We start from the raw sequence: 15,863 nt of genomic DNA, 5'->3' as shown, positions 1-15,863 counted from the left end.
TACTTGAGCTGAATTTTAAAAGTAGGACATCAATGCTGTAAGTAGAAACAAACAAACCACAGTAAAAGCAGAAGAGAGTGACTTCTTTGTGACTGAAGCTGAATTTTTTTTTTTTGAGACGGTCTTGCTCTGTCACCCAGGCTGATGGCGTGATCTCAGATCACTGCAAACTCTGCCTCCTGGGTTCAAGCGATTCTCCTGCCTCAGCCTCCTGAGTAGCTGAGACTGCAGGCGCCTGCCACCATGCCTGGTTATTTTTTGTGTTTTTAGTAGAAATGGGGTTTCACCATGTTGGCCAGGCTGGTCTTGAACTCCTGACCTCAGGTGATCTGCCTGCCTTGGTCTCCCAAAGTGCTGAGATTACAGGAGTGAGCCACTGTGCCTGGCCAGAAGCAGAATTTTAAATATACATGAGAGTGAGAAAAAGAAGAGTAAAAAAGACAAAAAACAAAGGAAAAGTTTGGGAAAGGCCCAGCGATGTCAATGGCCCCATCTGTTCAAAGAACTCCAAGCTAGTTATCTTTAAAGAGTAAAGCACCAGACTGCAGGTTGTATTGTGAAAAGAATCACAACACTTTGCCCTGTTCAGCTCCTGAATATGATTTCAGGGACCAACAGGCATCAACCAAATTGGAGAGGTTCCAAAAAGAAACAGTCAGCTACTGAAGATGAGAAGATGCCAGGATGGTGTCTTTTTCCCCTCACTTTCTGAAGCAGATGTTGGGATAGCATTCTGAAATCTGGAGGACACAGATGTCTGAATCTTGCATAGGGAACACTGTCATATAGAAGTCAGAGGGTTAAAAAAAAAAAAAAGCCTTTCCCAGGTGTGATGGCTTACGCCTGTAATCTCAGCACTTTGGGAGGCCGAGGCAGGTGGATCACCTGAGGTCAGGAGTTCAAGACCAGCCTGGCCAACATGGCGAAACCCCATCTCTACTAAAAATACAAAAAAGTTAGCTGGGTGTGGTGGGGTGCGCTTGTAATCCCAGCTACTCGGGAGGCTGAGGTAGGAGAACTGCTTGAAACTGGGAGGCAGAGGTTGCAGCGAGCTAAAATTGCGCCACTGCACTCCATTCTGGGTGACGAAGCGAGACTCTATCTAAAAAAGGAAAAGCCTAAAGTAAAATCAAACTCTCAAAAAAAGCTGACAGATGTTCATTGGGTCTAGCTCTTTATCAGTTTTCATTGCTTAGACTGTAATACTCAGGTAATACAATATATTTGAGGAAGGCCACCATGTGGCTAAAGTTTTTAAGAATAAGGACATGAGAAGCTGAAATGATTGGTTCTTACAGCAAATTATAGAGAAGGAGGCATATCTGTGGGGAGGCTGGAAGAGGGACTGTGTAGGCAAGGAAGTAGGCAGGCTTTGCCAGGTAAACATTTAGATACAGTACTAAGGACTTTGGTATAGTAGCCTCTTAAAAGTGCAGGAAGGATTTTTCTAACCCTCTACTATTCTCTATGGAGAGGGATAACACTAATCCTAGTCAGCAATAGGCCTGTTAAACAAGCATGACAACAGGAGTGAGAATGTCAAGTGTACTCCTCTCCCCAACTTTTAGGCCACTGAGGAAGAGAACAAGAACCTACTTATATCTACTTCCACATTCCAAGAGGTGACAGACTAGAGCAGTAAAGACTTGAAGATAAACTAATAGTATTTTTTCATTAAAAATGTATTAATAATGCATTCTTACTAAAAACTATAAGAATTACAATGATTTATGGGTGTACATGTTCAGTAGCTTTTAAATACCATTAAATATTGTCTGGCAAACAGATTTCTAAGTAGAATATTATATGTTATAAAAACAAGTTGTGTTTAAGCATATAGAGTTGTATTAACTCTTTTTTTTTTTTTTTTTGAGATGGAGTCTTACTCTGTTGCCCAGGCTGGAGTGCGCTGGTGTGACCTTGGCTCACTGCACCCTCTGCCTCCTGGGTTCACGCCATTCTCCTGCCTCAGCCTCCCGAGTAGCTGGGACTACAGGCGCCCGGCTAATTTTCTGTATTTTTAATAGAGATGGGGTTTCACCATGTTAGCCAGTATGGTCTCGATCTCCTGACCTCGTGATCCATCCGCCTTGGTCTCCCAAAGTGCTGGGATTACAGGCGTGAGCCACCGCGTCCAGCCAAATGGCAGTGTATTTCTAAACTAGTAAGTTTTAAACTAATTTAAGAAATAATTTTAATATGGGCACTAAAGATTTTTACAATTTTAATTAGGCAGATCTGATAATTGGAGAATTAAAGGCAAATTCCAAATGGTACTAACAAATATACTATTTAGTGGAAACATCTAATTACAGAACAGCAGGTTTGGTATGGTTGTATTTATATAAACTATATCAGCTTTTTTTCTGATATACATGTTTATAGATTTTTTTAAAAATCACATTTAGAAAGTAAAAGCATTTAATAAATAGTGGTTATTTTCAGGTTTGGAATTATGTGGTGTCATTTTCTAATTAAAATGCATCTGTATTTTCATTCTCTTATAGTAAATACATTATTTGTATAATTCAAATATATTTTTCTAAAAAAAATATATTAGCATCCTAGGTCTTATTTCACACATGTGCAGGATGCTGTCCCAGCTGTCATACAAAATTACTATAAAAGACATTGTCCTGACTTTAAGGAATTTAAATGGAAAAAATAACACAGACTAGATAAGCAGACTGGGCATATTTTCCAAAGCACAAAGAAGTTTGTTTGCCTGGTTTTCTGGATATTGTGTGGTGAGCTAGAAACTTACCAACTACAGCTGTGGCCTCAAATTTGTATAGAACTTATTTTTCTTAGAAGACAATGATCAATGATGGCATTTAGATTTCTTTCAACATGAAGCAGTAGAAACAGCATGACTTTAAAATGGGCTGATTTTAAAAAATAAATATAATAAAACTTGATAACTAAGAGCACTGCTAAACGTGAACTCCTAAATTTAGTGGTAGAAATGCTCATGGGGTTCTCAAAATTCCTTCCTGAAACTGTTCCTAGAACTAGTTCATAATTGAATGAGAAAATCAGTTTTGTTATTTTACAGACATTTCTCAAATTTGTCCAAAACTGCTTAAAGGCACCATCTGTCTCATCCACAGTGCTGGGTGCATTTATGGGTAGCATCCCACTTAAGTCTCAAAACAACCTGTATAAAGTAGAGACTATCATCATCATTTTTTTTCCGTATTAGACACAGGCTCATTACTTGTTTGGGGCCACAGAGCTACTAAGTGGGAAATCAGCAATTGAGTACTGATTCACTTAATTTATGTATAATATTTGGAAAAAGCACTGGTTTGAAGTCGGATCTCTGGAGCTGTAATGAAATTACCAATATCAAAGCCCAGACTCCCAAAGGGATGCTTGGGAAAGGAACAATCCTTCACATGGGAGATAAGCCTTGCCATTGAGATTTTTATTACTGTTGATTCTTAGTTACTATAAATGTCTAATGATTCTCTAGGGTACTTTTGGTGGTACAGAAGAATAGAATTCAGGGACGGCAGGCATGACAGGTGGGGAGGCTCCAAGGAACAAAAAGACTAATCTTCTCCCCCAACGCCCCGCCAAGATAGGGTCTTGTTCTGTTGCCCAGGCTGGAGTGCAGTAGCACGAACATCGCTCACTACAGGCTGGACCTTCTGGGCTCAAGTGACCCTCTTGATTCAGCCTCTTGAGTAACTGGGACCACAGGCACATGCCACCGCACCTGTCTAATTGTTATTTGTTTTTCTTTTTTTCTTTTTCTTTTTGTAGAGACAGTGATCTCACCATGTTGCCCAGTCTGGTATAGAACTCCTGGGCTCAAATGATCCTCCCACCTTGGCCCCTCAAAGTGTTGGGATTACAGGTGTGAGTCACCATGCCCAGCCTAAAAACAGATTTTAAATGGCAGCTAATACAGGGCATCACAAGCCCCTTCATGCCTTGAACCCTACTGATTTTATCAGCATCATGCCTAGCAATGCAACTCTGTCCTGCATTTTTTTGTAGTTTCCTCACTTTAATCTTCCATTGCCTTTACTTTTGTTCTTCCTTCTGTTTAGAATTCTGTTATTTGCCTAAGTTTTTCTCACCATTTAAGATTCAGGTCAGAAGTACCTCCTCTAGAAATCTTCCCCCTAGGCTGGGCGCAGTAGCTCATGCCTATAATCCCAGCACTCTGGGAGGCTGAGGCAGGTGGATCACCTGAGGTCAGGAGTTCAAGACCAGCCTGGCCAACATGGTGAAACCCCATCTCTACTAAAAACACAAAAATTAGCAGGGCGTGGTGGCACGCACCTGTAGTCCCAGCTACTCAGGAGGCTGAGGCAGGAGAATCGCTTGAACTCAGGAGGCGGAGTTTGCAGTGAGCTGAGATGGCACTACTGCACTCGAAACTGGGTGACAGAGTGAGACTACATCTAAAAAAGAGAGGGGAGGGGAGGGGAGAGGGGAGAGAAGGGGGAGGGGAGGGGAGAGAAGGGGGAGGGGAGGGGAGGGGAGAGGACAGAAGAGGAGAGAAGAGGAGAGGGGAGAAGAGGGGAGAGGAGAGTGGAAAGGAGAGGAGAGGAGAGGGGAGGAGAGGAGAGGGGAGAAGAGGGGAGAGGAGAGGGGAGAGGAGAGGAGAGGAGAGGAGAGGGGAGGAGAGGAGAGGAGAGGGGAGGAGAGGAGGGGGGAGGAGAGGAGAGGAGAGGAGAGGAGAGGAGAGATCTTTCCCCTGAACTTCTAAGGTAGTTGAAGGTACCTCTTCTCTTTGCTTCTATAGTATATTATACTATACGGATCTGTTTATATTGTTTTATTTTCCTCATTAGACTGAGCAAAAGCAGGAAACCTCTATTTCCCAGATCCTTAGAGAAAATGTGATAAACATTTATAGCCCTCAAATGGGTGAGCATTCTTCATAGTTAAGGGCAAGGAAGGAAGTCATAAAACTGATCGGTACATTATCAGAAGTCAATACTTTGTCACGATATACTTAAAAGAAACATGAAAACTTATAATAACTGCTTTACCAAAGTTGGAAGCTCTGCTTGGTACAGTACTATAAATTCCTCAAGAAAAAAGGCAGAAAGAACTATAAGCACTCTCACCACCAAGTGCTCTCAAATGAAATCAGTTTGAAGCAGTTTTCATTAAGATGGATTGAATGTGGCATCGTGAGAAACACTTTATCAAATGTAGTGTTTTACTTAGTGATTAACTATATACCAGTTGATGAAGCTCCCCAAATCCTTTGTAATCCCACCACTCCAATAAACATTTAATGAGTATATAAGTTCAAAAAGCCTAGCAGAGGATTTAAACCTTCAATCTTGTTTTTATTTACTCTTGGAACTCAATTTCTCACTTCAAGTGAAGAATGCTGGTGCTTGAGGCTCATCTGTTGCCCTGGTAAAATTAATGTGCCTCCCACAGTTTAAATTAAACATGTGATATTTAAGATGAAGAAAATTTAGTAAGAGTGCCACAGTATCCGTCACATTTGTCTTAAAATGTTTGAACATCAGCAAACTGTTTTCTGAAAAATGATTCATTCAAAAGCTTTAAAAAATAATCTTGAGCAAGATCTGTTTTAACTCTCAAGTGTGAAATATGAAAAGGAGAGATGAAGTTTGATCATTAAATCCTGCAGTACAGCAGTTAGCAATGAAAACTCAAGTGTGGTGGGATAGTGTAAACCATATTTACCTGTCTTGGAATATGTGAGGTCTTATTTGGTTCCTACTACTTACTATTAGTGTGTTGTAAGCAAGTCATGTAGCTTTTCTGGGCTTTCTCATCTCTAAAATGGGAATATGAGGAATATATATCCCTGTTTCACTGTTTGGTTGTGGGGTTCAAATGAGATATGTATAGGAACATGTTTTGTAAACCACAGAGCATCACAGAATTCTGAAGTAACATTACAATTACCATACTTACACAATTAAAAGATGCATACCATCTGCTTAATGACCTTAATAAATGAACCTGCTTAGATTTAATTTTGAATAATTTATCTGTCATGGAGTTAAACTTTACTTAAGTTTATAGAAATGTAATAAAGTGTACATAAACTGTTGATCTGTAACTTGGAAAAGAGAAATGAGGAAAGAAAAAAGCCCTGGACAAAGGAATAAAGATAAAGACATTTTTATCAGTCCAGAGAGGTCAGTGGATTTCGGTTATGAATCTAATATGAAGCAAAATATTTAATTACATGAACCAATAATTTTTCATCTGCTAAAACACCTAGACACTAAGAAAAGCAAACAATCAATTGTTTCATTAGAAATATCCAGGAGTTAATAAACAAGAGCTTATATTCCTCAGGGGATTATCAGTCTGAATAAATCCAAATGCCAATTACAATGTACAAGACACTTAGTAAAAGTTCTGTTGTCTATGATATACTGTATTTTAAGTGTTAAGTTGTCTATGACATACTGTATTTTTAAGTGTAAGTTATCTGCATTAAACCTAAAATGTGTGAGGTATACACAGTATATCTTACAGAAGCTTTGGAAATGGGTTTTTAAAAATATCTATCCCTATTTTGGGAGCTACAGTTTAAGTTACAAAAGGCTGTGACATTTTCTGGTTATTTCGACTGCTGGAAAGCAGAGAAAGATATATCCCAAATGCACTATTATCAAAGAATAAGTTGAAAAATACATTATTTTAAAACTATAATTAGATAGTCTTTCAAACATATTTATGTCTAATAAGTGATTGTTTAACTATAACAACATGGCCATACAATGAAAGACTCCATAACCACTAAAAATCCTGTTAAAATATTCAGCATTATTTTAAAAAGCATTCTTTTACAAAGCATTTCACCTGAATCTAACAAAGCTTTTAGACCTAATATCCATTTTTCAGGAAATCAGAAAAATAATATCACAAGGAAACAATCACACAAATCCAGAATCTGGAACAATCTACAAGTCATCTGGTCTGATTTCTTCACAAAGCAAATACCAGGGGAAAAATGGGGAGAGATGGTGCTTGCTTAAAAGGTATTTAAGATATCTAATACTCAAATATAACCTGTGATCCTTGAGTGGATTGTGGTTCCAAAAAGCAGCTAAAAAGAAATTCTGGGGATGACTGGTGAAGTTTGTACATGCACTGGATATTAGATAATATTAGGGAATTATTGTTAATTTTGTTATATGTGAAAATGGTATTGTGATTATGTAGGAGAATATCATTATTTTTGGAAAATGCATGCTGAAGTTTTTAGGGGTAAAGTATGACATCTATAATTTAGTCTGAAATGGCTAAGCAAAAATTAATGACTATACAGGATACCCTAAATGTGTCTGTGCAGTTTAAGTTTCAATAATTTCAAATGCTTATCCGCTATAAACTATTAAAAAATTATTTGAAGTTTTAATTATTTATATTTATTTTATATTTTTTTGTGAATTTTGAATAAATTTTTCATTTATTTTCTGTTCCAGTCAACATTTGTCATTTTTAATCAGAGAGGAACTGAAACAAAAATTTATCATAAAAATATATTCATCAAAATCCCAAATCCAAATAAGTATAAAAATATAAATAAATTTCAAATGCTGCTCTTTTGTCAATCTGTAGCAGTTAATCCTTTTAAGGCCTTAAAACTCCATTAAGACTTTGAGATGTATATGGAAGATACAAATATAGCAAAATTTTCCTAATTATTAAATGTAGGTATAGGGGATTTGGCTATTTATTGTACTATTCTACTTTTTCTGTATTAAAATTTAAACTTTTTTATAATAAAAAATTAAAATACTATAAAAGAAGTTATAATTTAAAAAGTGATCATATAATATTAAAAGGTAAAAAAAGCTGTTATTACAGGATTATAACATGACTAAATTTTATACTAAAAATCCATATATATACACATCTAAACATACAATAATAAATATGCAAAGAGCATAATAAAGTTAACAGTTAATCTGTGTTAGAATACTTTCTCTTTGCTTTTCAGTATTTTCTTTTTTCCTTCAGAGAAAGAATATCACCTATTACCCAGGCTGGAGTGCAGTGGTATGATCTTGCCTCACTCCTACCTCCACCTCCTGGGCTCAAGCAATCCTGCCTCAGCCCCCCAAATAGCTGGGACTAGAGGCATGTGCCACCATGCCTGGCTAATTTTTGTATGATTTTTTTGTAAAGATGGGGTTTCACCAGGTTTCCCAGGCTGATCTTGAACTCCTGAGCTCAAGAGATCCACTCGCAGTGGCTTCCAAAATTGCTGGATTACAGGCATGAGCCATCACATCCAGCTCAGTATTTGCCATAAACCTATATTTATGAACACCATAAACATATTACCATAAACATGCATTTCTTTAAAAATAGCCATTTTTATAATGATTTAACAGTTGAAACATAATTGCTTAAAACAGCTTTTAAAAGAGCTATTCTGCTATTCTTAAGGTAAAGAATAGTTTCTTACTCTAAATTCATTAGACTGTCAATTATAGCTCTAATTTGATTAATCATCTTGGAATTTGATTTTTAAAATTTATTTTTAAATGAATTTTTCTTTGTATCAGAATTTAACATAATCTAGAAAATAGAAACCTCAGAGGCATCCTTGCACTCTGTTCTCAAACTTCTTGCCCTCTTTAATTCCAATAGCTTTCCCCTCTACTCCATGTACACGCTATTCCTTCCTTCTTCCCTTTCTTTATTCCTTCATTTATTAAACATTTACTGAATTTTTACTAAGTACAGGGACATAAAGGATAGTTCCTGTCAAAAGAAAATCAAAACTCCTGGGAAGACATATGTAGACTGGATAATTATAAACACTGTGTTAAGTGTAACAATAAGAGATAAGCTGAGGGTTTTTCACTGGGAAGTGCTAAAGGGGTAGGTGCTGCCAACGTGAGAGAAGGGGAGGAGCTGGAAAAGGTAAGTTTCGGAGGAAGAGGAGTCGTCATCCAGGTAAAGAGCAGGATGAAAGGCATTTCTAGCAGTGGGGAAGCATGAAGAAAGAGTAAGATTATGGGGAAATACAAATGGCACACTACTGCCAGATTTATTAAGTGTGAGGCAGGGAATAGGAAGAGCTGAAGCGACATAGATAGGCAGGAGCCAGATTACTGATGTCTTGACTGTTGTGACAACATACAAATAGTGATTAGAGTCTTCTTCCTCAAAATTTATCTTCTAAATTCTTGTTATGGGCTTCTTGTTACAGACTTCAAGATCACAAAGTTCATTTCTATGTTTGAAACCTTTTTTTTTTGGGGGGGGGTGGGGGCCCAAAGTGACATTTGGGGGAAAATACTGCTGTTGTTAGATATATATCACTATATAGAATAATCATTTTGGGAAAAGACTAAAGAACAAATCTATCAAGAACTAGTCATTTGCATAACTGAAAATAATACAAACACGTAGCCTGGTCCCTTTTAAGCATGTCCACCTTTTTTCCCATTTAAAAAAAACCTTATTTCAGTGCTTCACAAGACCTTCTGCAAGAGTCAGCAGTACCCCTATTACATTAATGTCCCTTGTGAAATGGGCATCTTGGTGAAAACTAGGTTAGCAGATGAACCAGAAACAAATGAAGTCTCCAATTTCAAAATGAAAACAGAAAATGGTGCTTGCTCCAGCAGCATATATACTAAAATGGGACTTATACAGAGAAGATTAACATGGCCCATGCACAATGATGACACACAAATTTGTGAAGAGTTCCAAGTTTTTGGAAAAAAACAAAAACAGAAAACATTTAAGCATTGCCTCAGCCCTAGTGGCAAACCTGTGGGATGCACTTTTTAATCAGAAAAGGTTACATCTACTTACATCTCGGGCTTTCACATAGAAGGCCTCTTGAAAAGCAGCTTCTAATGAGCCAATAAAAAATACAGGATGGCAATCACCATATCTATAGGAAAAATTGACTCTATTAATTAAAATACATTTCAAATTCACTTCAAATTTCACAAGTCTAATCAATGACTTTTAAGTAAATGCTGGGGCTAATGTCTAGTGCATACTAAACATAAAAACATTTCTTTAAGAGCTTGGAAATGAGCTTCATTCGTTTTTAGAATTCTTCTTGGCCTATACTGATATACTCAATGCTGGAATTTTAAGTACACTTAGCAAATGAATTTAATAAGTGCTATAAAACCATGCCATTTATAAGAAGAAATTCTTGGTTACTCACTTTCATCTGATTTTCCTAGTTACATTAACTTTATTTTCCCACTTCAGTTCATTTATTCCAGAATTCCAATAGAGGGAAAAAACTGTTTCTTTTAAAAGTTTCCATATTATTTCAACAGAAAATATCACTAAAACAATATCATTTACACCAAATTGAGGATTAAACATTAATTCTCTTTATATTTGAACACCTCAGCAGACTCTCAAATGCATATAAAACATTTTATATTTGACACTTAAGGAAGAAATGTAAAACGATTCCAAAAGAAAAAAATCAAAAGAAAAAATTCACTTGGATTTAAAATGTTTAAAGTATTTTTAAATTTAATATTATGTTAAAGGACTTTCCATTTGACTGTCCTAAGATATACTAAAAATCAGTATCCTATATCCTAGTCCTTTGGGAATATAATAAAAATATTAAATTAGCATCCATTTATTGAACGTCCATAAAGATACAGAAATAAGTTGAATCCATCTCTGAAGTGGTATAAACGGTTTACTAGTTATTTATGTGTTTCACCATTAGGACTACATAAATTAACAAGTATATCCTTTGAATACTTTACGGAGAAATTTTAAACAATCTATAATTAAAATTGCCCAAGAAAAACCACAGTAGCATAAAACAGCATCAATTTTATATAGTTAATATCCTAACCCTACCTTGAAGAAAACTCTGCTGTAAATTGTAATAAGGCATCTCCTTCATTTTCTGCGTTTTCTGGCACTAAAAAACAAACAAAAGAAAAAACAAAAACAAAAAAAACAAAACAAATAGACACAAAAAACAAACCACATAACATCTAATCCCACATATAAGAAATATATTTAATCAATAAAGAGGAAATAAAATTAAATTTTAGCTTCTGTGATATATCTGAGGGGATGGTTTAACTCAACATATATTAGAGCTCATCAAACCAGAATCAAAAAGAACCTTAAAATATTCCAAGCTCATAAATTTTGAAAAACCAACTGACACAATCCTGCTAAGCATTTAAAATATGTGCCCAGTTGTCATTTAGGATTTCAATGTTTTCTTGAAATAGACATCTTGTGACTACATTATATTAAATGAGTCTGATATTAAAGACTTCATTAATTGGGAAAATAACCAATTTTATGTAAACATCACATCTATTTCTGCCCACAGGAGTTCTCTAATTTCACAAAGTAAATAGGTCATTATTATTTTAGTGGTCATTTTGCACGTAGCATGTCTTGTTATTCTAGAGTACGCATCTTGTAAGTGGAAGTGAAACAGATGGCACATTTAGTTTACTTTTTTCCCTCCAAAGATGGGTACTGTTGAATAGAAGAGTAATATTACTACTCTTAAAACTGGTATCTCTAATAAGATGTGGGGAAACAAGTATCAGTCACAGAAAGTACACCTGTTTGTTAATCAGCCTCTAGGTTTAAAGAGAGACAGTCATAATTAATTATACATGTAAAACAAAAGTTACACTACCTTGCGTTTTTAATGAATTTTCCTAATGCACTGAGAATTTTTAAGTTTAATAAAATCAAAATTCAAAAGGCTGTGGTTTTAATGAAGAATGCTTACTCTCTATTATCTCCCCTTACTCTCTTTTATCTTATCTTTCCTGGAGGTCAGTAAGAGATGTTTAAGTTTAATGTTCTTCATAAGTTTGTGTACTAGGAGAAAGAATTCTATTGCTGGACCCAAAGAGCTAATAATACTCACTCATTGGAGATTTTCTCAAGGCAGATGACGCCATGCCAAATACTTCTCCATCATCCACCCCAAATTCTGTAGCATCTTCAAAGTCATCTCCATCGCTATCACTAACCATATGAACATCGGTGCTTTGCTATTTAAGGAAAGTCCTGATTAGTTTCATATTGATTTTTGCATATCAAATTCTAAGAATAAGTTATATAGTAACAACAAGACATAAGCATTATAAAATTTTTATCAAATAAACTCATTTGCTAGAGTAAAGCTTACTATTTTTTCCTTGTAAGGCTCACATACTTTCTAAACTTTCTCTGATACCTGTAGACCGAAGGCTGGAGACTGAGGGAAAATGAAGAATGCTTACAAACTAAATAAAGACAGGGATTTTTGTCTGTTTCTTCCCCAGCATACAGTACACAATTAAGTGCAAAACAAATGAGAAAATGGGTACAACTGGAGAAGTCAGAGACAAAGTAAGCTATGAGTCTCTCAAAAAGTTCACACAAATTTGTATTTGGTAGGTAGAAGCAATGGTGGCATTTTCAAACTTTCCACTTCCTTACTGCAGTGGTTCTCAGGTTTCTCTTCGTGAAATATGGTACACTATCCTCACATTGTTATGGATAACATGAAATACACTATATATGAAAGCTCTTTGTAAACTGAAGATGAGATGTAATAACAATGTTTTACCTACGAGTTGTAATAATAATGTTTTAATTCAGTAAAAATTATTGAGAATTTACTACCTGCTGAGCACTGATGAATATGCTCTGTTTATTTTGTTTTTAGCAACATCAATTGAAAAGGTATTAAAAACATCTGCTTCAAAGAACTAGGCTGTTATTCTCTAGGTTAGAATGTGATTCTGAAATACTGAGATGTAAAACTTTTGGACTGGGCTGTAAGTACTGCTGAATATTCATGCCTTGGGTAAGAAGAGGGTCCAAGCAAGATATCTGGCTACATGCTTATCTGTCCTATGTTCAATAAATGAAGTCTATAAATACTACTTAGTAAATAAAATTTCTATCTTTTAAAATGTGGCACTATGTACTTAAGTTATAAAATGGGGAAAGTAATTGATACTTCAGTCTATGCAGAATAACCTAATATAACATACATATTTTGCCAGAAGAGCATTAATAGAAATAAAATCTAAGACTCATAATCAGCCTGGGCAACACTGCCAGACCTCATCTCTCCAAAAAAAAAAGGACAAAAGTCGGGCATGATGGTGTGCACCTGTGGTCCTAGTTACTTGGGCGGCTGAGGCAGGAGGATCACTTGAACCCACGAGGTCAAGGCTGCAGTGAGCCTTGTTTGCATCACTGCACTCTAGCCTGAGTGACAGAATGAGACCCTGCCTCAAAAAAAAAAAAAAAAAAAAAAAAAGGACTCATAAAAATTTAGCTAGAGGGAATGTCCGAGGTCAGACAGTTGTTGAATCATAGATTTTAAAGCTGGAAGGATCTTAAAAGTCTGTTATCGGTGGTTTTCTAACTTATTTTCACAGGGTTACCTCCCTCCCCTAGGCCCAAACAGGATATTACAATACATAAAAGTAGGACTACTCTGGTTGATACAGGGAGAGGTCAGTGGGGAGCTTAATGCTCTTGGAGTTGGCCTTTTCCTCCTTGTATCTGTTGACATCTGGGGTATTGCCAAAGGATCTCAGACCCTATGAAACACTTTTTAAAACTGCTAATCTAGTGATTCTAAGAGTTCCGAATGAGGAAGTCAAGATATTTCTCATTTGACTTAGTGTCAAATGTCAGCATTTCCTCCTCGGCATACCCAAGCATTAATGCAGAGAGTCATAATTATATTTTCCCTCTCAACTTTAAGACAATCTTTCTATTGCTTTGAATAGACAAGATAATGAAGATACATTTGTTGGATGAATAAATAAATGGTCCTTCCCTTAAGCATTTACCTGCTATCTTTACTCTACTTCTCACAGAAACATTGGTTCTCCTCCCTTAATAGTTTGTTCATAGATCTAAGATCTCCTCCTGGTTTAAGCTAGTCAACAGCTTAAAAATCCACAATGCCGTCTCATTTTAGAGCAGTGAAGGAGCCTCCTCCACAAAACAACACATTTACTAGGACAACAGTGCTTGAGTTCCCTCTGTGTTTCAGGCAGTCAAATATCTGGAGCATGAAGTTCCCTTTAAATTTGAGGCTTAGTCTTAAACAGCTAAAGGCTCAAGATTTACAAGATATACCACATGTTCTTTTACAGTGCCTAGTCAGGTTCACAGGCAACTGAAAAGAAACAAAGGACCAGTATGACAAATCTTCTTACATCCTCTATCCGGTAAGCTATCATCTCAGTCTTTTCTTAATCTTGCCTAGTACTCACCCCTTCCTTTGAGGCATCAGGTTAAGAACAAGGGGTGGGAGACACAGGGGAGAAAAAAGGGAGTATTCTACATATACATCTTTCTATACTTACCCCTTTTACTTTACTGTCCCACATCTATCCTCTTTCTCTAAATCCCATTCAATAAATTAGCTCCTTCTATAACAACAGGACCTTACTTCATACTAAGATAGTGATTTTAATATTCTCCATGTGTCTCCATTATTCATTTTCCCTTCACAAAGTATAGAATACCCAAACCTCTTAAAATCCCAGAAAACAAAATCCTGTAACTACAACATCTTCAAAGGGAGGTATCTAAAAAGCCAATTTTGTTGAAAAAAGTATATTTCAAATATGAATTATTGAAATATTTCCAAGAATGAACTATTTAATTATGTATAAGGAACTCCCAGTCTCTTCATATTTTCTTAGCCATCTAACAGGTTATAAAGAGCTTTTTCTAAAAAATAAGATAAACAAACTTTTTTTCATTAATGTTTGCTGATGAGAATAGATAATCTCTTGGTATCTGTCACGGCTTCCCTAAAATTCTTTAAATCCAGAAAAGGTATTTATTCATAATTTTAAAAACAGCTAAAAAATTAGTGATTATATTTTGGGCTGTTTATTGCATTCATTTATTACCTTTAACATTTAACAAACATTTACAAATCACTGTTAAGTGCTACATCGTTTGGCCCTGTGTGAAAGATACAGTATATCCTCTCCCAAGGAGCATCATATATTATAAACAAAGTGATTAGTGCTATGACATGTAGATTAAGAAGAGAGGACCTAAATCATAGGCGGCAGGAATCAGGAAAAACTTCCTGCAGGAGATGATAACTAAACCGTTTAAGGCAAAAATTTAGAACTCATAACTGGCATTAAAGCAAGCTTATAATTGAAATACATGTTCCTTTCAGCAACATTCACCAAACTACCTATTATGTCAAGGCACTATGTTAAAAACTAGTACAGCCAGGAGTGGTGGCTCATGCCTGTAATCCCAGCACTTTCAGAGCCGAGGCAGGTAAATCACTTAAGGTCAGGAGTTCGAGACCAGCCCCGCCAACGTGGTGCCCTATCTCTACTAAAAACACAAAAATTAGCCTGGTGCGGTGGCAGACGCCTGTAATCCCAGTTACTTGGGGGGCTGAGGCAGGAGAATCGCTTGAACATGGGCGGCAGAAGTTTCAGTACGTGCCACTACATCCAGCTAATTTTTATATATTTTGTACAGACAGGGTCTCACTACTTGCCCAGGCTGAATGTGAACTTATTTTAAACTATTTTTCAGGCAATTCATATATCTCTAATTCTTTGAGGTCAGTTACTAGAGTTTACTGTGTTCTTTTGGTGGTATCATCTTTCCCAAATTCCTTATGATCCTTGTATTCTTGCAAAGGTATGCATGCGTTTGATGAAAAAGTTACCTCTTCCAGACTTTATGGGCCGCCATCAGTAAGGACAGACCTTCACCTGTGGGTGTGTAGAGAGGGTAGGGAAGGAGAGAGGCACTCTGGGGCATGCTGTGGCACTGGGTCTAAGGGCACAAGACACCAAGTGTGGTGTGTATGGTGACTTGAGGTCTAGGGGGGACACTGAGTCTTGTCAGCTCAGACAGTT

At 36.4% G+C, this 15,863-nt stretch overlaps 1 protein-coding gene and 1 non-coding gene across 6 annotated transcripts in view; one reads left to right on the top strand and one right to left on the bottom strand.

Moving 5' to 3' along the window:
• The window catches only part of FAF1 (Fas associated factor 1), a 518,996-nt gene that overhangs the window by 127,764 nt on the left and 375,369 nt on the right, over window positions 1–15,863 (bottom strand). For all 5 annotated transcript variants that reach the window (XM_077993853.1, XM_077993852.1, XM_077993856.1 and 2 more), the window contains 3 exon segments: window positions 11,873–11,999; window positions 10,828–10,891; window positions 9,796–9,877 (listed from right to left, as the gene is read on the bottom strand). In XM_077993853.1, coding sequence (XP_077849979.1) covers window positions 9,796–9,877; window positions 10,828–10,891; window positions 11,873–11,999 — 273 coding nt within the window.
• Window positions 9,590–9,696, top strand: LOC114674855 (U6 spliceosomal RNA). Its single transcript, XR_003725938.1, has one exon. It is a non-coding gene; the product is annotated as a U6 spliceosomal RNA (small nuclear RNA).

The sequence above is a fragment of the Macaca mulatta genome, chromosome 1 (assembly GCF_049350105.2).
Source record: "Macaca mulatta isolate MMU2019108-1 chromosome 1, T2T-MMU8v2.0, whole genome shotgun sequence".
NCBI classification, from domain to species: domain Eukaryota; kingdom Metazoa; phylum Chordata; class Mammalia; order Primates; family Cercopithecidae; genus Macaca; species Macaca mulatta.
This window is presented reverse-complemented; position numbering and strand designations above follow the sequence as displayed.